This window comes from Phycodurus eques, chromosome 14 (assembly GCF_024500275.1).
Source record: "Phycodurus eques isolate BA_2022a chromosome 14, UOR_Pequ_1.1, whole genome shotgun sequence".
Lineage (NCBI taxonomy): Eukaryota > Metazoa > Chordata > Actinopteri > Syngnathiformes > Syngnathidae > Phycodurus > Phycodurus eques.
In genome coordinates, this window is record NC_084538.1 from 4913315 (window position 1) to 4934182 (window position 20868).

The 20868-nt window shown below is 40.8% G+C and overlaps 3 protein-coding genes across 11 annotated transcripts in view; all 3 read left to right on the forward strand.

Moving 5' to 3' along the window:
• The window catches only part of actn1 (actinin, alpha 1), a 45312-nt gene extending 35734 nt beyond the window's left edge, over positions 1-9578 (forward strand). For 2 of the 5 annotated variants that reach the window (XM_061697044.1, XM_061697045.1), the window contains exons 11-22: positions 1159-1306; positions 2454-2604; positions 2909-3017; positions 3724-3864; positions 3943-4125; positions 4635-4769; positions 4845-5024; positions 5424-5570; positions 6172-6252; positions 6395-6460; positions 7472-7630; positions 9120-9578. In XM_061697044.1, the coding sequence (XP_061553028.1) occupies positions 1159-1306; positions 2454-2604; positions 2909-3017; positions 3724-3864; positions 3943-4125; positions 4635-4769; positions 4845-5024; positions 5424-5570; positions 6172-6252; positions 6395-6460; positions 7472-7630; positions 9120-9278 (1659 nt within the window). In that variant the 3' untranslated portion in view covers positions 9279-9578. The remainder of the gene's footprint in view (positions 1-1158; positions 1307-2453; positions 2605-2908; positions 3018-3723; positions 3865-3942; positions 4126-4634; positions 4770-4844; positions 5025-5423; positions 5571-6171; positions 6253-6394; positions 6461-7471; positions 7631-9119) is intronic. The other 3 variants (XM_061697047.1, XM_061697048.1, XM_061697046.1) reach the window with 2 other exon arrangements.
• A 1320-nt stretch (positions 9579-10898) lies between these two features.
• LOC133413111 (cytochrome c oxidase assembly protein COX16 homolog, mitochondrial) lies at positions 10899-14077 on the forward strand. Its single transcript, XM_061697069.1, has 4 exons — positions 10899-11043; positions 11369-11446; positions 12017-12085; positions 12639-14077. The coding sequence occupies exons 1-4, from the start codon at positions 10984-10986 to the stop codon at positions 12750-12752; spliced, it is 321 nt and encodes a 106-aa protein (XP_061553053.1). The 5' UTR covers positions 10899-10983; the 3' UTR covers positions 12753-14077.
• The window catches only part of slc8a3 (solute carrier family 8 member 3), a 56353-nt gene continuing 46910 nt past the window's right edge, over positions 11426-20868 (forward strand). For 2 of the 5 annotated variants that reach the window (XM_061697049.1, XM_061697053.1), the window contains exons 1-4: positions 11426-11446; positions 12017-12085; positions 18022-18194; positions 18293-18402. The gene's annotated coding sequence lies outside the window, so the exon portion shown is untranslated. The other 3 variants (XM_061697050.1, XM_061697052.1, XM_061697051.1) reach the window with 3 other exon arrangements.

Here is a 20868-nt window from a genome sequence, read left to right on the forward strand (position 1 = left end):
ATACCTAAATAATTGTTTGGAAAACAAACGGTTATTAAAGATTAAATGCTAATGTATTGTACTTTCCAGTTAAATACACTTGAACTGTACTTAAATGTACTTACATGAAAAACAAATTATTTACTAGGTTAAAAAAAAGTTTAGGTCACTGTAACATGCACAGTTCGATTAATTGTAAATGCACATAAAAGTTAAATACAACTGAACTGTCCTTCAAAAAGTACTCTACATTAAAAGTTAAAATTGACTTGACTAGATTTTAAAAAAAAAAAAAAAGTTTAATCCACTGTAACATTATGCAGTTTGAACATTAACGCTGCGCTTAAATTTAGCACAATGGGGAAGAAAAAAAAGATTCATTTAAAATGTATTGCACATTAAAGTTAAATAAACTGTACCTAAATGTTTTTCAACAAACACTTAAGATTAAAATAAAATGTAATTAAGTTAAATATAACCGTATTAAAAAGTACTATACATGAAGGTAAAACATTTACTAAATAAAAAAAAAAAAGGGGGCACACAGGCACCAGGCAGCCCCCAAGGGGCCCAATGAATAGACCGTGGGCCTGTTCTAACAATAACTCACAAGTGATGGGACATTGTGATTTCCTAGGAATGTTGGAGGAGGGATCATTTAAAACTTTAATATTTTATATTAAGCTGTGACTCGTGGTTGATCCAATATAACTAACATGACATGACCATATTCAGTGTCTTCACATAATTTAATATAATTTATTATTAGTAATAACATGTAAAGTAATTTGAACACATTTGCCATTTCAGAAATGTGTATCAAACTGGTTGCCCTTCACATTAATCTGTACCCAAGAAGTAGCGCTCAATTTCAAAAAGGTTGGTGACCCACGTTTTAAGCTTAAATACAGTGGAACCTCCGTTCACAGACTCAATTTGTTCAGAGACTGTTCACAAACTATTTTCCAGTCGTTTATTTTAGTCACCGCCAGCTCTTAGTTTTAAATGCGATGCACGGTTACCCAGAAGCACTTAATTTGTACTGCCTTTTTTTATTTGTATACTGTAATTTTCAAAAATTCTGTGATTCTTTCACATACCACTAGAGGGAACCCGTGTACCACCACTACTCCATAATAAGTCTCACTGAGCTAGATGATTCAATCAGTATCCCCGCAGGATATCAACAACGCATGGGGCAACCTGGAGGGCGCCGAAAAGGGCTACGAGGAGTGGCTCCTCAACGAGATCCGCCGCCTAGAGAGACTGGACCACCTGGCCGAGAAGTTCCGGCAGAAAGCGTCCATCCACGAAAGCTGGACAGAAGGTAACAAAACGGTAGAAAGGAAAAGATTTGTTTGATTTGATTTGATCCTGGTTGTTGTGGCGCATGGCAAGCTGTAGCCGAGGGATGTGTGGCTTCACACATCCGTTTCAGTTCAAGGAATTGCAAGTGCCAAGAACTACCAAGAAGTTCCTGAAACTAGTTAGCAAATTTACAATCCATATTTATATTCATTGCATTAATTTCAAGTAGCATTGAATGTATGCTAATTTAATGTATTTATATTCAGTTAGTTTATTTCCATGTATTTTTTGTTTGTATTTTTATTTTAAATTGAATTCAATAATTAAATTAATTGCTTGAAAGTGCAGTACATTTAATAAAGCTGATGTAATTAGTGTATTGTAATTTAATTTATATTGAAATAATTTTCTTAAATATATTCATTATTATAGTAATTTGTATCTTGATTGATATGTAATTACATATTTTTTTTCTGTATATGTAATCTAATTTTACTATATTTTAAATTTCAATTTTAAATTTCAATTTTAAACGTTAGAAGACACTGGATATATTATTCTTATTTCCAATTTTTAGTTGCAATTTATTTCAATTGATCCATCCATTTATCCATTTTCTGTACTGCTTATACTTTATTAAATGAATTGTATTTATTGTTTTTAACAATGTAACATTGTAGTTTATGAAGGAAAAAGTTTATGGTTGCTTGGCACAACTTTAGAGCTATGCTGCAACATATAGCAGGGCAAGGACATCCATCCATCCATCCATTTTCTGAACCGCTTCTCCTCACGAGGGTCGCGGGCGTGCTGGAGCCTATCCCAGCTGTCATCGGGCAGGAGGCGGGGTACACCCTGAACTGGTTGCCAGCCAATCGCAGGGCACATACAAACAAACAACCATTCGCACTCACAGTCATGCCTACGGGCAATTTAGAGTCTCCAATTAATGCATGTTATTGGGATGTGGGAGGAAACCGGAGTGCAGGGCAAGGACAGGTGGCATTTAAAGTCAGACCGATGCAAGCAAACCACATTTTCAGGATTATGAGTTTATACACATTATCGCCAACATAAAAAAAATTTCACCACACTGCCCTCTGCTGGATCACCAGAGAAACTATTGTGAGATTGTGACGGTCTTGTCTGTCTGCTTCTTTCTGCAGGCAAGGAGGAGATGCTGCAGCGTAAAGACTTTGAGACGGCGTCGCTGTCTGAGATCAAGGCGCTGCTGAAAAAGCACGAGGCCTTCGAGAGTGACCTGGCCGCCCATCAGGACCGCGTGGAGCAGATTGCCGCCATCGCGCAAGAGTTAAAGTAAGACAAAAACCTCCACTGATTTTGACACTGGAGAGGCTTACTATCTAGCTTATACATCTTTTCAGAATAATTGTAAACAATTGGCGGAAGGTTACACTTTGCACATTCAAGATACGGTGGTAGAGAAGAAGGCTAAAATCTCAAATGCTCTGCCGTGGTCAAATGACATAGAAGGGTTCGTCTACTTGCGGTGCCATCGGAGATCAATTGCGCTTTTACCTCCCGGGAGGAAGTATGTTTGATGTCATAGAGAAAAGGGCTATCCCGAAAGACATACCCATGTTTTGTTGCCGTGTTCCAGCGAGCTGGATTACTACGACTCGCCGAGCGTAAACGGACGCTGCCAGAGAATTTGTGACCACTGGGACGCCCTTGGGTCTATGACCAAGCAACGCAGTGAAGCACTGCAGGTGAGTCTATAATATACTATTATATTTAGGTCCCAAACGTGCAATAAACCCCTGTGAACTTTTGGGAAATTTCATCTCTGAAGTAAGGCTGCACGATATACTGTTTGAGCATCGTCATCGCAGCACAACATCACAGTGCCCGTTGCAATGTTGGTGTACTTCTTATGCAGAGAATCAACTGTAATATTAAAAAAAAGACCAGGACTTGCATATAAGATTAGCACCGATGCTAACGGTGAATTAAAACCCTTCAAACAACATGCGGAGCAGCCCAGACTGTTGTATACTTATCTCCTTGTATGATAACTATGAATGAGGACACGGGAAACAAAATACATTGGAAGTCTACCATTTTGATTTGAAGTGGACAGTTTGACTTACTCTAGATGTTTTTTTAATTCAGCCCCTAAATCCAGTTTCACTGAGCAACATGAAATTTGACGACAGACTTGTTTATCATAAGTAGACCAACAAAAAAGGGAAACACACAGGAAGTCTGCTGTTTTGGTTTGAAGCTGCCATTTTAGGGTTATTTTGTCCATTTCCTTGAGTCCTTCAAAAGTGGACTCCACCCAAAGATCCGATTGTTTTAGTCATTGCCTGTGCATGACATTGAAGTTTGATTACTAGCTATTAAACGCTAATCTCTAAAGTAAAGCTCTTGTATTGGATCAAATGTTTAAAAAACAGTGGTGACTTTCAACAGAGAACAGAGAAGCTTCTGGAAACCATCGATCAGTTGTACCTGGAGTTCGCAAAGAGAGCGGCTCCATTCAACAACTGGATGGAGGGTGCCATGGAGGACCTGCAGGACTCCTTCATAGTCCACACCATTGAGGAAATCCAGGTGAGAATGCAATATAACAAGTCCTCCTTAAGGGGTGTTTACTATATAGTCTCACATTACAGTATGTGTGTTTTGCAGGGCCTCAGCACAGCCCACGAGCAGTTCAAGGCCACGCTGCCCGAGGCGGACAAAGAACGCCAGGCCATCCTGGGCATTCACAATGAGATTGCAAAGATCGTGCAGACCTACCACGTCAACATGGCCGGCATCAATCCCTACACCACCATCAACCCTCAGGAGATCAAGGCCAAATGGGAGAAGGTGACAGCAAGCTGACTTCTGTTTGACTGTGAAATACTTTCTCACAGCTAACGACGTAACAGCTAGCAGATACCGTGAGCAGTGACATTGAAACATTTTGTCTCACAGCGAGTGACGTGCTTGTCAGCTAGCTATTAACATTAGCAGTGATACTGAAATGCTTCGTCTCACAGCTTACTATGGGCTAACCAGCTTGTAGCTAACCTCAGCAGTGACACAGAAATACTGTCTCACAGCTAATCTTGCACTAGCCACTTATCCTGTAATTTGAGCAAGCAGCTAACATTAGTTGTGATACTGAAATGACAAAAAAAATGACATTATAATGAATACTTTTTCTCACAGCTCATGACACACTGATCAGTCACCCTGTGACTAGTGCTTAGTCGCTATCATTAGCAGTGATATTGAAGTACTTCATTTTACAGCTAGAAAAAGTTTGTCCTTTGCCACTCACTGAATAGAACTCCAGTACAGCTTTATAACATGGTAAAGACTTGTCCTTGCAGGTGCGACAGCTGGTACCTCAGCGTGACCAGGCCCTGATCGAGGAGCACGCCCGGCAGCAGAACAACGAGCGTCTGCGTCGCCAGTTTGCCAGCCAGGCCAACGTTATTGGGCCTTGGATCCAGACCAAGATGGAGGTCAGTCTGAAGGCGAGCCTGCTAGCAAATGAATAAAATGAAATAATCTTTTGCCCCTTTGTGTTTGGCGTACAGGAGATTGGCTACATCTCAATGGAGCTACACGGCACGCTGGAGGACCAGTTGGCACACCTGCGGCAGTATGAGAACAGCATCGTCAACTACATGCCGAAGATTGAGCAGTTAGAGGGAGACCACCAGCTCATCCAGGCCGCGCTCATCTTCGACAACAAGCACACCAACTACACTATGGAGGTAGCCAGCTAGCAGCTAACGTCAGCGGCGGGAAAGAGATGTTATGACAGGGTAAATAAGGAAAGAGATATTGGGAAAGGTATCTTTGTGAAAGAGACATTAGAAAAGGGATAGTTCGGAATAAGACATTAGGAAAAGCATCGTAGGTAAGATGACATTAGGAAAGGGTTCATAAGGAAAGGGATCATAGGGCTGGAGAAAATGGGACAGGAGATAACAGAGAAGGGATCGTGAAGCAGGCGACATTGGGAAAGTAATCAGAAGGAAGGAGACATTAGGAAAGGTATCGTATGGAAAGACATTTGGAAAGGGATCATAGGGAACGAGACATTATGAAAGCAAAACCCAAGTGATAATTTGAGTTGAACTTGTGTGTTTGTGTCTACGTCCCGTGCTCAGCACATCCGTGTGGGCTGGGAGCAGCTTCTGACCACCATCGCGCGCACCATCAACGAGATCGAGAACCAGATCCTGACACGAGACGCCAAAGGCATCAGTCAGGAGCAGCTCAACGAGTTCAGGGCCTCCTTCAACCACTTTGACAGGGTCAGTGGCAACTCTAGTACTGTATGTTCTTCGCAAGCGCTAGCAGCTAACGCTAGCAGCAACACGAAATCCTTTGTCTCACAGCTAACCCCGTGCTAGCCAGTCAACCTGTTTCTAGTGCTAGCATTTAGCATTAGTGGTGATTGTTTTACGTGTACAAGAACATGATTTTGTGTATATTATATATAAATAGTGAACTAATATCCTGGGATCACGACATGGTCTGAGAGCCTGCCTTCCACACTGCACATTAACACCTGAGAATGGCCTGGCCAAGCAGCGTGTGTGAATGTGTGCATATCTGCACATGCGCGCGCGTGTGTTTGTGTGCGTGCTGTGTGTGTGCGTGCTGTGTGTGTGTATGTTGACCCTGCAGTTGCTAACCAACATGCAATATGTCTTCTCTGTTCTGTGTCTCCTGCATGCTTTCCTGCCAACCTCCCACCCTTTCACCCACTATGCATGGCATCACCCACACCCCACCCTCAATCACCTTGTGCACTGTTGTCCGAATGCCACCACCCCCTCTTTCCTGTCCTGTGGCTGTCACGGCTGTTATGTGTCGCTGCATGACCCCGATGCCCACCACTGCACACGTCAGGACCACTCTGGCACGCTGGGGGCCGAGGAGTTCAAGGCCTGCCTGATCAGCCTGGGCTTCGATATCGCCAACGACGCACAGGTATTGCTTTAACTCCTCTCTCCTTTTTTGTTTTTTCTTTCCTCCCTGCTTTTCCTACCTTTGTCCTCTCTTCCGATGGTTTCCCTTTGCTTTCCTCTCGTTTTCTCTCTTTTTTTCCGTCCGTCACTCGTCCCTTTTGTAGAAGAGAACGGGAGTAATGGACGTCGACGACTTCAAGTCCTGCCTAATCTCCGTTGGTTACAACCTGGTAAAGTCTTTGTCTCTTTTTATTTGCGTTGTATGAGATCGCTTGACCAGGTAACACGTGTGTAGAGCCTTACCATATATACAGTGGTGCCTTGAGATATAAGTGGAACTCATCACGGGACCACACCTCTAACTCAAAATAATTGTATTTCTTCTTTTCCCATTGAAATGATTGGAAATGCCACTGATCTGTTCTAGCCTCCCCCCCAAAAACAAATAAATAATAATTGTTTGGTGTTTTTTTGGGTGGCTACAACGGATTATTGGCATTTCCAATCATTTCAAATTTATTTTATATACGTGTAAGTGAGTTACGAGCTTGGTCACTGAACGAATTCAACTCTTAGGTCAAGGTAGCACTCTCTTTTCAGACAGATTTCAAAATAAGTAGCTTGCAATCTACCTAGAAAACCAGCTAACTAACTCAATAACTAGCCAGTGAGCTACCGAGAAAACATGTCAGCTAATAAACTAAATTAATTTTGAGCTAATTAACTAACTAGCTACATAGCTATTTAACTAGCTACCTCTAGAACTAGTTATCTAAATATTTAACTAAATGAATACCTAGGTAGTCTATCAAAGTAGCTAGCTAATTAATTAACTAGCTTGTTAATTATTTCCCTAGTTAGCAAACAGAAGTAATGGATGAACTAACTAGCGAAAACTAGTGAAATAAAGAACTAACCAGCATTCTACCTAGACAATTAGCAAACTGAAAGGAATAACTAGCTATCCACCCATCAAATTAACTAGCTACATAATTAATGGCTAGATAACTGTTTAAGGAAAATTAAACTTAGCTAACCAGCTAAATTAATAATGAGCCGTCCACCGAGCAAACAAACTAGCTGGAGAACTAGCTAAGTATTTTATGAACTAGCTATTTCAATATCTAACTAACCAAATAACTAGCAAGAGAGCTACCTAAAGCAGTGATTCAGCAGACAGAACAATTATTCAATTATAGTAAATATGTGTGTGTCTGTGTGCATTTGTGTGCGCATGGCAGGGTGAGAGCGAGTTTGCCCGCATCATGAGCATCGTGGACCCCAACCGCATGGGCGTGGTCACCTTCCAGGCCTTCATCGACTTCATGTCGCGCGAGACGGCCGACACCGACACGGCCGACCAGGTCATGGCCTCCTTTAAGGTCCTGGCCGGGGACAAGGTACACCAGTTAGCAATGCAAAAAAAACAAAAAAAAACACGCTATGTGAGGAATATTATATGTTGTGATATGATGGAATATGATCAATTCACAAAATGTTGCAGTTTATTCTGAAAGATCAAAGGCAAATATAATTTAATATCTGGGGATTGCCTTGATATGTTGTGATGTATTAACAAGTGTTACATTCTTGTCACATAGCATTTTAGCTGTTTTATTAGCATTGGGACACATTGTAATGTATTTTTTTGTAAATATTACATAAAAATATTAAAACAAAATTATACAACATTAGTATTATATTTAAATATTCACCATGGCTAAAATTTGTATTTGGGAAATAAAAATATCTCGATTTGCCTTTTGAAAATATGATATAAATATTAAAACGAGATATTAATGTAGTAAATCATTTGCATTACACTTAAAAGTAGTTTAAAGTAGTTTATATATAAACTACTTTAAAATTATTTTAATGTGAAGTGAAAAATAAAAAGTCACTTTTTCAACCTCCTTTAAAAAATATTAAGTAATATACCTGTATATGGTCACTGATGGTGTAGTGGTACACTCGCCTGACTTTGGTGCAGGCAGCGTGGGTTCAGTTCCCACTCAGTGACGGTGTGAAAGTGAGTGGGAATGGTTGTCCGTGTCTATATGTGCCCTGCGACTGACTGGCGACCAGTTCAGGGTGTAGTCCGCCTTTCGCCAGAAGTCAGCTGGGATAGGCTCCAGCGCCCCGCGACCGTAACCAGGATAAGCGGTATTGAAAATGGATGGATGGAAACCTGTATATGTATTATACCTGTGTAATCCGGTGTATGCGCAACCTACTTCCGCATTCGGCAAATCAGGTTGAACAGCTTCCTCCCAGTTCAGGTGTCTGGCAAAACAGGTCGTGACAAAGGAACTATATGGACATTAAATGTATACAATACAATGTCTTATTTAACACAAGATGTCACCGCAGAGTACAATATTCAATGTTTAGGCTTTGTTCGTGTTTACATACTGTATGTCATATCATATTTATATATATTTTTTTAAATGATATATATGTATTTAACTTTTGTTCGAAGACATGAACCATAAAGTAAACAACATTTTAGCAAGTTTGGTTTCAAACAATCAGTCCCCAAACCGTGGTCAAGCTCATTAGCATAGCGTACACAGCAAGTTAGCTCATGTATTTACGTTTTCCGGGTTTGGTCACGTGACATTTTCCATATAGTGGGTTATCTATAATGTGTAATTATGAACATTATTCGAAATTTTAAAGGTTTTGAATGTGCAGTCAAAAGTAAAATAGATCCATCTCAACAAAAAAAAAATACATAAGATGTACAGCGTATACATACGTAAATTCTACATATGTGTATGTACATATATTATACATGATATATGCTGCACATATAAAAAATATTGAATATATTGAAATGTTTTTCCTGTGGTTTAAAATTTAATGTAAAACCAAGTGTGCCATCAACAGAACTACATTTTGGAGGACGAGCTGCGGCGGGAGCTGCCCCCCGACCAGGCGGAGTACTGCATAGCCCGCATGGCCCCGTACACGGGCCCCGATGGCGTGCCTGGGGCCCTCGACTACATGTCCTTCTCCACTGCCCTCTATGGCGAGAGTGACCTTTGAACTCCTCTTCTCCGCCACCCTGCCCCTCACCCACCCGCTTTTTTTGTACGTCTCTGGCCTTATTTTTTTCGTCTTCCTCACAAGCTGTCTGTCGGTTGCTTCCCCCCACCCCCACACCAAGCCGTTTACACAGAGAGAAACATCTTATGTTTTTATTTTTTGTCGTTGTCCTCGTTATTCATAAATGAATAAAGTTAACATATTTTATGATACTGAACAAAAAAAAAAGGTATTTTTCTTCACCTGGTTGAGAGTGAGAGATGGAAATTGTAATAAAGAAAAATTGCTTTTATGTCCTCAGCTTAGTCTCTGATTTTAACTAACATTTTGATCCATAAAAATATATTCAAGTCCAAAAAAATGTTCCAGCTTTTATGTCTACTAGGTGGTGTAGATGGTTTCAGTCTTTCCAAGGCTTTTAACTACATATTTTAATTATTTTATATATTAACCAGGAACTCCAGTTAGATTGGGATGCTTGTTGGAGTGTGTTTTTTCCCAAGGCAAAATATAATTAATATTTTACAATATAACATTTCCATGGGAAGCTAACACTTTCCTCCTCAAATGTGTCACTTTTGTGAACACACAGTGTTTTAGGGCGCAAACTACACCATTTTTGTCCCAGAACACAACTATTTGTTGCCAAATATAGCATGTTTGTGCAGAAATAGCAATGTTAGAAGTTCTACTAGGTATTTTTCCTAAAGCAAAATGTCACATTTTCATGGTTTACTGTTGCCTTTATATGAACAAATACACTGCTTCAATGGCAAATTGTCACCTTAACAAAGTAGCCTGTTCAAGCAAATATTACAATAATTTAAGTGGTGGCCTAATGGAGTCATTTCCTGAAAAAAATAAAGTTTTAGTTTAAATGTTGCCTTTGGTGACCAAATAGTGTTTTAATCGCAAAATATGTTTTGTAGGGAGACTACCACTTGTACAAATTTTACAAATTCAAAATTTTTGTGACAATATTTCGAGTAGAGCTGTTGGTGAAAATGCAGCTTTTTAAATGATATTTGTGCTTAAATGTTTTACTTTTGTAACCAAATACATTTTTAATTATATTCGTTGTATTTTGAATGTTGCAATTTTTATCACCTCCTTATTTAAAGTCAAGATTTTAATTTAATCTCAACACGAGCAAATAATGTAACCATACAAGGCGTTAAAATGTAACAGGATTATCGAGTATGCGGTGTTTTTTGTTGGTTACAAACTATGGGGAAATTCCAAAGTTGAAATTTAATTGTACTTCGTAGCCTCCGAATATTTACTTGATTAGCTATCAATTACATTAAGTTGAAAACAAAATATGTATTTTGTTGGTCAAAATGTGTCGTATGACCCTTTGGTTTTCATTCCCAGTCTAATTTTGGACATTTTAATGGGTCGGACCGAAGCCGGAACTGCATCAAAACTGTGTGACCTGCGCTCTTGGGCTTCACCAACACCAGCGTTTACTGGATCAAATTGGAATTATATAAATCCATAATAATAATAAAGTATTTATTACTCGTATTTTAATGGTGAAAAATAAATGAAGACGCTTGAATGGGTCATGTCGGAACTATTTTTCGAACTCCAGACATTTTAGTACGTCGTACAAAATCCGGAAGTGCACCCCTGCTATTTAACCTGCTAGTTTGGGCTTCACAAACATGGACGATTAGCCACGAAAAAGGACAAAAAACGAGTCATGTTTAGCTTAAAAGCGCTCCAGAAGAACAAGACTCTTAGATATGGAGTGCCCATGCTCGTAAGTATGTGCGTTTATATTTATTTGCATCTTTTTTGGGCAGTGTTGTGGTTGTAAGAAATGACCTAGTTTATTATGAGTAATTAGTGTTTATGTATTTATTGCTCATATTTGTGGATTTTTACCGCAATAATCTTAAAATTGAGATTCTGGAAAGAATAGCAGGAAGTTCTTACCGCGTACACTAGCAAATTCAATCAGGTTGTACTGATAACTGGCTGTGATAAACTGTGTAGTCCGTCAATCATTAGCTTTGTCGTATCTCATCCTTGTTACTAATGTTAATGAGGTTAACTGTTTTAATTTAGTTTTTGTGTGGTTACAGCTGTTGGTGGTCGGCGGTTCCTTCGGCCTGCGAGAGTTCACGCAGATCCGCTACGACGCCCAGAAGATTAGGAGGAAGGTGTGCCGATATTTCACTGTTCCAAAACAATACATTTTTAGGGTTTAATGCGAAAATGCTGGCCAAGTAAGTCCAATACAACTGTAGGCAGGGATTCTTTCGCGTACCACTAGAGTGAGCCCACGCTCCACTTTGAGAATCACTACTGTAAGACTTTACAGATTCCAACTTTCCACTTGCGATCAATTCAAATGATTAAAAAGAACGTTTGCATTAAAAAACAGTAGCGTAGTAGGCCTTAGTGTTCTACTAAAACGAGCCTGGCACGTTTATTCCTATAAAGTATATTTAGTGTTATTGTAAGCCACGATAACATTGCGTACGCTTTGAACCGTTCCACCGAGCTTAAATATAGGAAAACAAGAAAACTACTTCATGATTCATTTCAAATGTATTGCACAAAACATTTTTAAAAATTAAATCCAAATAAAATTTTCTAAACTGTGAGATTATTTCACGTACCACGAGAGGGACCCCACCTGCGAAAAACACTTTGGGAATTACTGTCAAAGAAACAAGACAATTGTCTGTACTTTCATACTTAATGTGGTTTATTTTGTGTGGTCTCAGTTGGATCCGTCACTGGAGGCCAGAGTGAACGTGCAGAGACAGTCGGTCATTTTGGAGCAAGAGTACAAGGTGAGAAAACAGGATGGTGGGGAATCAACACAGCTTCTGGGTAGAAGATGAAGATTAGGGGTGGGGAGTATGTGTCGCGGAAGGTTGGAGAAAGTGTGTGTCACCATCATGATGCAACCAACCCATGTTCTACTGTTGATTCCTACAGAGGGGAAAGTCTAGAAACAATCTCTTTTCTGGCGTATTCCGTGGATCTGGAAAGATTGAAAATATTGTAAACCACTGTAATATTGGTACTCGTGTAATTACATTGCAGAAAAGTGGAAGCTGCAAAGACAAAACAAAAAAAAATCCAAATGACTGTATTGATTGCCCAGCTCTACTAACTACCTTTTTTTTTTTTTTTTTTTTTTTTTTTTTTTAACTCTTGGGGCATTTAATTTGACGGAGAACTTTATTTGTCTTAAGTGGACGACGCGCCCGATTCCCACTTAAAACGGTCACATGTTCAAACAGGAAGTAGTTTAGCGTGTCCGAAAGGAAGCTCGCTGGCTTGCACTGAAACATTTGCTCCTCTTCCTCCTCCATCCGCCATCTTGTTTCATCGGAGCAGAAGATGAAGGACGCCAATTTGGACGAGTGGAGGAACATTCGCGGCCCGCGGCCTTGGGAGGACTCCCGGGAGTACCAGGAGGAGGAGCGCAGTAAGAGGACCGCAGACAGCTAGGGCACGCTCCTTATATATACACAGTGGTTCCTTGAGATAAGAGTTGAATTAGTTCCTGGGCCAAACTCCAAAGACGATGACACCCGAAGTATATTGCTTATGTCGGGTCTACTCCGTTGTTTTGTTTTGGCTGCTGTCACTGCAGAAAACCCCGCTTCGCATCGATAGAATGTCGGAAATATGTCGCACGGGTCATCCAGTTTTGCGACCCATTCCTCGTCACTGAAATGTGCTGCCAGCGGTGCCTTCTTTTCCTGAGAGAAATCTTTGCAGCGGCTCTCGTAATTCAAACACGCTGGTCAGCGATTTCCCTCGGGATAACCATCTTACTTCTGTATACAAATGCCCTCAGTCGTGTCTTCTGTCCTTCGTGCTCTTGTTTGTTTTCTTTCAGAATACTCCAGGGGCTTTTCTTTTAATCCAGGGTGCTTGGTCTCCAAGCGGCGAAGCAGTTTTGAAGGCTTCATTGCCTCGTTAGAGAGCCTTTCCCCGCATATTACGCAGAGCGGGTTTGGTTTGTGGGAATCACCTACTGCTATGAAGCCATATTTCAAGTAGGACTCCTGGCATTGTCTGTTAAAAGCTTGCTTTTTCTTTTTTGGGGAAGTCGTAGGCTCTTCTCCTGTCTCTCCACTGAGCCTTTTCTTCTTCCAAAAGAAAGTTTCTAAGGATGTTTGATTCTTACTCATTTTGCTAGTTTAGGGAGACTGGTTACATTTTGGCGCTCAAGTGACTGAAACATAACCAAGAGAATCCGGTTGTTTTTCAAAATAAAAGCTCATTCGGTCTAAGATAATACGTAAAACGGAAATAATTCATTCCTCGTGCGGCCCGGTACCAAGTGGCCGTACTTGGCCGCGGACCGGTGGTTGGGGACGACTGTTCTATAGTATTACTGTGCTGAATTCAAAACAAACCATTACAATGTAATAAAATAGAATGTTAAGAATTAGCTAGTTTTTGCAACTGTTTGCCCCCCACCCCCTACTTGTACTCACGGCAAGATAACAAGCGAACTGATGGTGGCTGGAAGTTGTGACGTCTGCTGCCGCCATCTAGTGGCGGAGTGCTTGAAGCTCACTCGTCACACAAGTCAAATTTTCACTCGGAACTCAAGGCAAAACAAATTTCAGCGAGTAACGGCTTGTAAGCTGAAAAACTCTCGCAAGGTGGGGCACTCTTAAATCAAGGTACCACTGTATGTAAAAATGTATATTTAAAAAAAAAAAAAAAAGAGCGTATCTGCCAGTAGGGGGCGGGATTGTGCTCCTAATGTTCTTCCGTCACTGTACTCGTGTCCACCTTAATAAATGTGTTCTTTTTAACCCTTTGGGCTCTGTGCTCGCAAATTTGTGTATACCTTGAAAGTCATGAAAACTACATTTGTTGAAAAAAACAAAAACTAGAAAAGCAGTCCTGATTCTTCATTTTTAATTGTAAATTATATTTATTCAAATATTCGTCAGGCACAACGACAACAAAGGCTGACAAATTCAATATTTACTGCAGAGACGTCTGACAAACAAACCATTGTGTTGCCTTTGCACCTCACAGAAATCTGCTGCCAAGGTCATGTTTTAATCTCCGTGTTAGAAAATGGCAAAACATGGATCAAGGAAAACTATTGCCTGACCAAATATTTTTTTTGTCCAATTATGAAAAGAATTGGTGGACTTGTTTTAAAGAAAAAAAATAAAAATCAGCTCCGTTTTTGTCAACAAAGGGGGGGGGGGGCGGGGCAGTTTTGTTGTCTTTCAGAAGAACATTTAGATCGGAAGCATCGGAAAACAAAATAGTTTTTAATAGGAAGGAAAGTATTTTTTTTACGTAAAGGAAATGGGTCATGGTGTACATCTGAACAGTCATTTTTGTTGTTAAGGACAAGTTTGGACCAGAATTGGGGGGGGGGGGGGGGTGAAATTTAGTAGTTTATTGGATGACATTTGCAAAATCTGGATGCATCAGAATTTTCTATGTTGTAAAAATATAAAATATTGGACAATTTGGACATGCGTCAGAAATCAAACATTGTTGGGGTCATCAGAAAGCAAAAACTGTTCACCCCCCCCAAATTAAAAAAAGGAAACAAATGTGCAAAACTTGGACCTGTTTTGGAAAGCCGAACCTCTCCTCACTAATTCTGTGAGATTGCTGTTGTCGGTGTGATCAGGCCCGCAGATTTAACGAAGAAGCCTTCGCCAATGATGTCTGTCGCCCTCAAGTCTGTCGAAAGGATCTTGAATTTAGTGGCAACAAAGAGGACAACTAACTGTGTGCAATCAATGTGACTTTTTGCTTGGTTTGGATGAAGGTTCGCTTAAATTTATCTTAAGGGTTAGTTCAAGAGACTGCAGTTCGAGTAGAATCACACGGTTGTTGTTGTTTTTTTCCCCACAAAGTAGCAACTTCAAATTTCCGTGTAATTTTATAGTTGAAAATTTTGTTTTTTGCACCAAATTATTTTCTAGGAGTTGTCTGGTTTTGCGACAAAACAAAGAATTTTTCAGTGAAAAGATTTTTTCTCATTAAAAGCTTAGCCTCATATGTGTAAACTTACACTAAATACAAATTATTAACTTATACCTGGAAGCAGAAACATAAACATAATCCATTCACACACCCCCCAAAAAATGAAATGTCTGCTTTAGCATTTGAACTCTTTTTGTTGTTCTTGGAGGATGAGGAAGGAAGGAAGGAGGACACTGCTCCATCGGTCCGCTTCCCCTCTCACACGCTTCCTCCGCCGGCATCTAAAAATAGCCTGACGTTTGGCAGCTGAGGGGGAGTCCACGCGGAACAAATGCCCCCCGCGGCTCTTTCGCTTCAGTCCGCACACGACGAGCTGGACGGAAACGTGTCCGCCACGCCCACAACTCCGCGGGGGGGGGGGGGGGGGGGGGGGGTGGATGACGGCGATGATGACAATGACGATGATGACTAAGACGATAGTTTCGAGGCCACGGCCCGAAAATGACAGAAGGCAGGCATACGTTGCAAATGTTGTTGTTGCAGAAATAACAAATTGTTGTTGGAAGGAAAATGCAAATTAAAACCTTTAAAAAAACAAATCTGTCAGATAAATAGATGAGAAACTGCATTTTGTTTTACAGTATATGTGCGTGTGTGTGTGTGTGTGTGTATATATATATATATATATATATATATTGACACAAGGAATGGGGTCTTGCGTGGGTCTTTGAAGCTCTCCACAGGTGGTCGGTCCTGGCTCTTGGACAACTCTTATGATTATTCTTTGCACTCCCCTGTCACAAATCTGATCGAGGCAAATTTATAGTGGTATTATTGGCTCTCCACTTACGTATGATGGCCTCAACCTTGCTCTCTGGAACGTTCAGAAGCTTAGATATGCGCCTGTAAGATATGCGCGTGTAACCAATGCCATCATTATGTTTTGCAACAATTACTTTGTGATGATCTTGAGACAGCTCTATGCTCTTACCCATCATCAGACGATCAGACTCACACCTTGGCAATTTTTCTAGGCCATCAATTTTGAGTTACAAAGTTGTGTAAATGTAGTTTATTTTTTTCAGACATAAAGGAAAACTTCGACGTGGGAAAAAAAACAAAAACACCCAAGTTGGATCACGTGATGATCGCACTACTCGTCACTTTAAACCGCATACACTCCTTGAAGTCTCAGCGCCCTTTGCACAATGGTCATTACACCGGACTATTGCAATATTAGTCATTCGAACTGCTCTAAGTGCTCGAGGATTCTGCATCTTTTTACACAATTTTTTTTTTGTCAATGTCTTTATGTCTCCAAAGTGTTCTGTAAATTGACTGTCTGTTGTACTAGAGCGGCTCCAACTACCGGAGACAAATTTCTTGTGTTTTTCGAACATACTTGGCAAATAAAGATGATTCTGATTCTGATTCTGAAATGTTGTTTTGAGTTTGTTTTGTGGGATGAAAAAAATTATTAGCAAAATTTGATTTGGACAAAAGTTTTGTTGTTTTTTGCAGGAATACATGTTTGTTGGGTCTTTTTGATGGGAAAAGTATAAATTAACTTTTATAGCAAAGAAAAATCTTTGTTTTTGTTTCTCTTTTTGGAAAAAAAAATTTCAACTTTTTAATTGCATTTTGTTCAGATTAAAAGGAAAAATTGTAAAAATGTTTTTACTTGCATGGGGAAAACATGAGCTAGTAATTCTGGTGGTTTTTCAGCTCTAACAACAACAGCAACAAAAAAAGCAAGTTTGAACATGAATCGGAACGGTTTATTTGCTGGAATCAAGCTTATGAATCTTTTTGTTGTTTGTTTTGGGCATGAAAATACCTACATTTGTATTGTTGTTTGCTGCGAAAAAGAAAACACTCGATCCCAAAATGTTAGTGCTTACCGTATTGCTGAGTGAACTTGAAAGAGTTGTCGTTGAGGCACGAGAAGGTCGTCGTACTGCACGTGGCTTGACTCGCTACTTTTCATTATTGATCCTGTTTAAGGGAGTGGAACGAGCTTGAATCCCGAGTATTAATTAAACAGGAGTATTAATGAAAGATGAGAACGGTATTCACTTTACATGCTCCCGCTCACAGTAACAATCCCTGACAGTTTATAAGGTGTGAAAGCAAAACGGGGACAAGAAACCAACTGAATTTCATCTTTGACTTAGCTCTTTTGAGCTGTTAGCATTCAAAATCAATAGCCTGCTTGCTCGACCGACACCTTTTAAGATTAAGTTCTGAACAGGAGCTTTCCTTCATCCTTCTTTTTTTTTTTTTTTTTTTTTTTTTTTTAAATTCAGGCGATCTTTAATTTGACAGTCTCCCAAATCAATGGAGTCGCAACAAAATATTTGCGTGGCTGCATTTTGTGGTAGTTGTGTATCGTTGCCATTTTGCAATGGCTGTGAGTCACTCAGTGCCTCCTCTTCATCTTTCGACAGCAACGTCTCCAATGGGGGCAAAATATTGGAAACCCACCTGGGAAACCTACGGACACTTGGTAAAAAAAAAATACATTGAACGATCCCTTTCTTTGCGTTGTTTTTATTTTGTTTTGTTTTTGTTTTACATTCACCTCTTCAGTGCAGGTATACCTAATGATTTGACTACAGTCCTCACACTGGCATCGCTGCAGGTTTGTTCCTCTCAGCTGATGAGGACGATGACGTAGTCGGCCGCGCGCGCGGGAAGGAGCGGACGCCACCATTGGACGCCACCAGGCAAAATAATCATCATAATGTTTTGTTCCCCCCCCCCCCCCCCCCCCCCCCCCCCCCCCCTTCTTCTCTCTCAGATGAAAGCGATGAGGGTGAGGAGGCGGTCACGGAGCTATGCGGGACAGCATCACTGACTGTGGAGGAAGAGGAGGAGGAGAAGGAGGGACGTCGTGCGCGCGCCCTCCCCGCCGGAGAGCGCTGATTCACGGCTCGGCGGCGGAGCGAGAGCCGCTGCGAGCATCCATCACCGGTTAGGACCTTAAAATACTCCCCCTCGCTCCCTCACTCCTGCTTTCCTTCCTTCTTTCCTCACCCCTCCTCCTCCTCCTCCTCCCTCCTCACTGACAGCTCCGCTCAGTCCCGCCAGACGGGAGGAGGTTCTGTGGGTAGGAGGACATCACCGCCAACACCACCACCACCACCACCACCATTACCACCACCGTCACCAGAGAACCAAGGCGAGCACCTCCGGCGAATCCGATCCAAGACGCCGCTCACTGGGGGATCTGAGCCGGCTTGAGGGAGGAGGAGGGGGGGGGGGGGGGGGTGTCCGCGTGAATTTAATTTTTTTTTGTAGGGGAGGAGGTGGTCCAGCTTCGACACGAGCTATCCAGGTAAGTGAGAGCCCATAATAATAATGCATGTTTATGGAACGGCGTTAGAAGGGATGGATCAATAAACCCCCTCATGTGCGCACCTCAGCCTCTAATGGGTGCGCCATTGATATTCTCAAACGAACACGTCGCGTGCACAGTGTTACATGTCTGCTTTAAGTTGATGGGGCAAGGGGGCAGTATAGGGGATCCCCTTGACCCCTCCCTCGCCATCTCAAGCCCCTCCACCACTTCAGGTATAGCAGATGATGATGATTAATCAGCAACAGCTGAAGCTCTGCTGAGTGTGCAGCTCAAATGACACCCCCCCCACACACACTTTTTTGTTTATTAGAAGACCCCCCCCTACACACAGACACACACATCCAAAAATAGAATAAGGCTCTCATGTCATGCACAGTATAAATGTGGCTCCATTTATACACGTTGCATATACAGTAGTAGCACAGTCCTGTTAGGAAATCATGTAATCCAGTCTAACCATTTTAACGCTTACATACTGCTCATTTTCCACGCAGGCAAAATATGGTCCAGGCCAAGAATATCCGCATAATAATTGTCTATATAAAATTATAAATTTCAGCTCTTTTCGAAATGTATTGCTAGCCTGTGCAAATGGGGTGGAAACAGAGACAGTTCTCGTGAATGTTTCAAATTCCCTTGTGAACGCCGTTCGTACGCTGACCGTTTTAAGATCCGTGGCCCTTCAAAGAGCAACAAGCGCATGTTTCTGCAGGAACCTCTGCCAATGTGCTAGAAACACAGACAGTTCACGGGACTGTTCACGCTCCCTCTTCAACACTGTTACTGGCGTCCCATAAAAATGTACATATTTACGGCATGTACAGTTTCACGATTCCCACAGTTACCGGCATTTCCCTTGATTAGAATCAGAATCAGGAGAATCATCTTTGTTGGCCAAGTATGTTTAAACACACAACGAATATGTCTCCGGTATTTGGAGCCAGTCTAGTACAACAACCAACAGCCACGAGGAAAAAAAATATACATTTAGGAAATAAGAACAAATAAAGTACGGAGATTTATTGAGAAATTAAAGGGTACCAATAATGCTGATACAGTGACAATTGTCCTCATGATGCAGAGTTGTCAAGCGATTTACAGTGACTAGTAGTGCGATTCTGATACAATGACAATAGTGCAAATGGTGCAACGAGTACATTTGATTTGACACATACTGGTAGATCTAAAATGTATTTTAGTAGCGATGGGTCAAATTTGACCTGAACAGTATCAAAGGATTAAGGGAGACATACTATGCTTTTTTTTTTTTTTTTTAATTTCAATTTTAACATTTGTTTAACACAGTTCCCAGGTGTTTTAGTAACCCAAGGTTCAATAATTATTGACAGATTATTGATTTTGGTGCCAAGGAACTATGTTGAAGTGAGGTTAGGGAGTTTCATGTAGTGTTTTGCCGCCATCTTGTGGCATCTACAGGCAATTGCAGTATGGACCGGCTTTTCGCCTTTCACAGCAAGGGTTTGGTTTCTTCCATGCTGATTGATAGCCCTCAGCCAGCTACATGCTGCCATACGCTTGCAAAAATGAATTAATGTGTGTACCCCATGTTTAATTAAGCCTTTATGGCAGGAGGTTCCATTTCCTGTTCTAAGGTTATCGTCATACTCTGCTTTTTCAAAGCTGTCAATCATCCTTTATTAACTCTTTAACGTCATTCAACAGTCGTACAAGCATAAAATGAGTTAGCAGGTGTTTGTTTGGTCCACAGCCTCAAATGTTTTTTTATTTTATTTTTTTATTTTTTTTTATTATTGATAGTAACAAAAACTGATTACACAAACTATTCTTACTGTTATTCTTGGATGTAGCGGTGTGCAAAAGTATTAGGAACGTCTTTCCTCAGCAGTGTAAATAGATGACGCAGGTGTACCTAATGGTTTGGTGCATAGCAAAATGCAATTTAGGAGAATCCCTGTAAGCCTCACTTGAAATGAGCCACGCGATTGGCTCGCTGAATATTTCCCGCTGACAGGAATACAATATCCAGGAGTGCATGAATAAATCATGTCGATTAATAACTCGCATATATGCACAAGAGCCCCCCGCATATAAACACGAGTGATAAGTCAGCACAGTTACTGATTGCTCATCGTCAATGTTTAACACCAATTAATGCAAGTAATTACTCACTGGAGCAATCAAGTTGAATATTGTCATGTAACGTTTGGCTCACGGAGCAGGAATTAAGTGTCGCATTAATTGATTTAAAAAAAAAAAACATGTTTTATGAGAGTTCAGCTGCAAAGCCAGAAAATGCACTTCAAA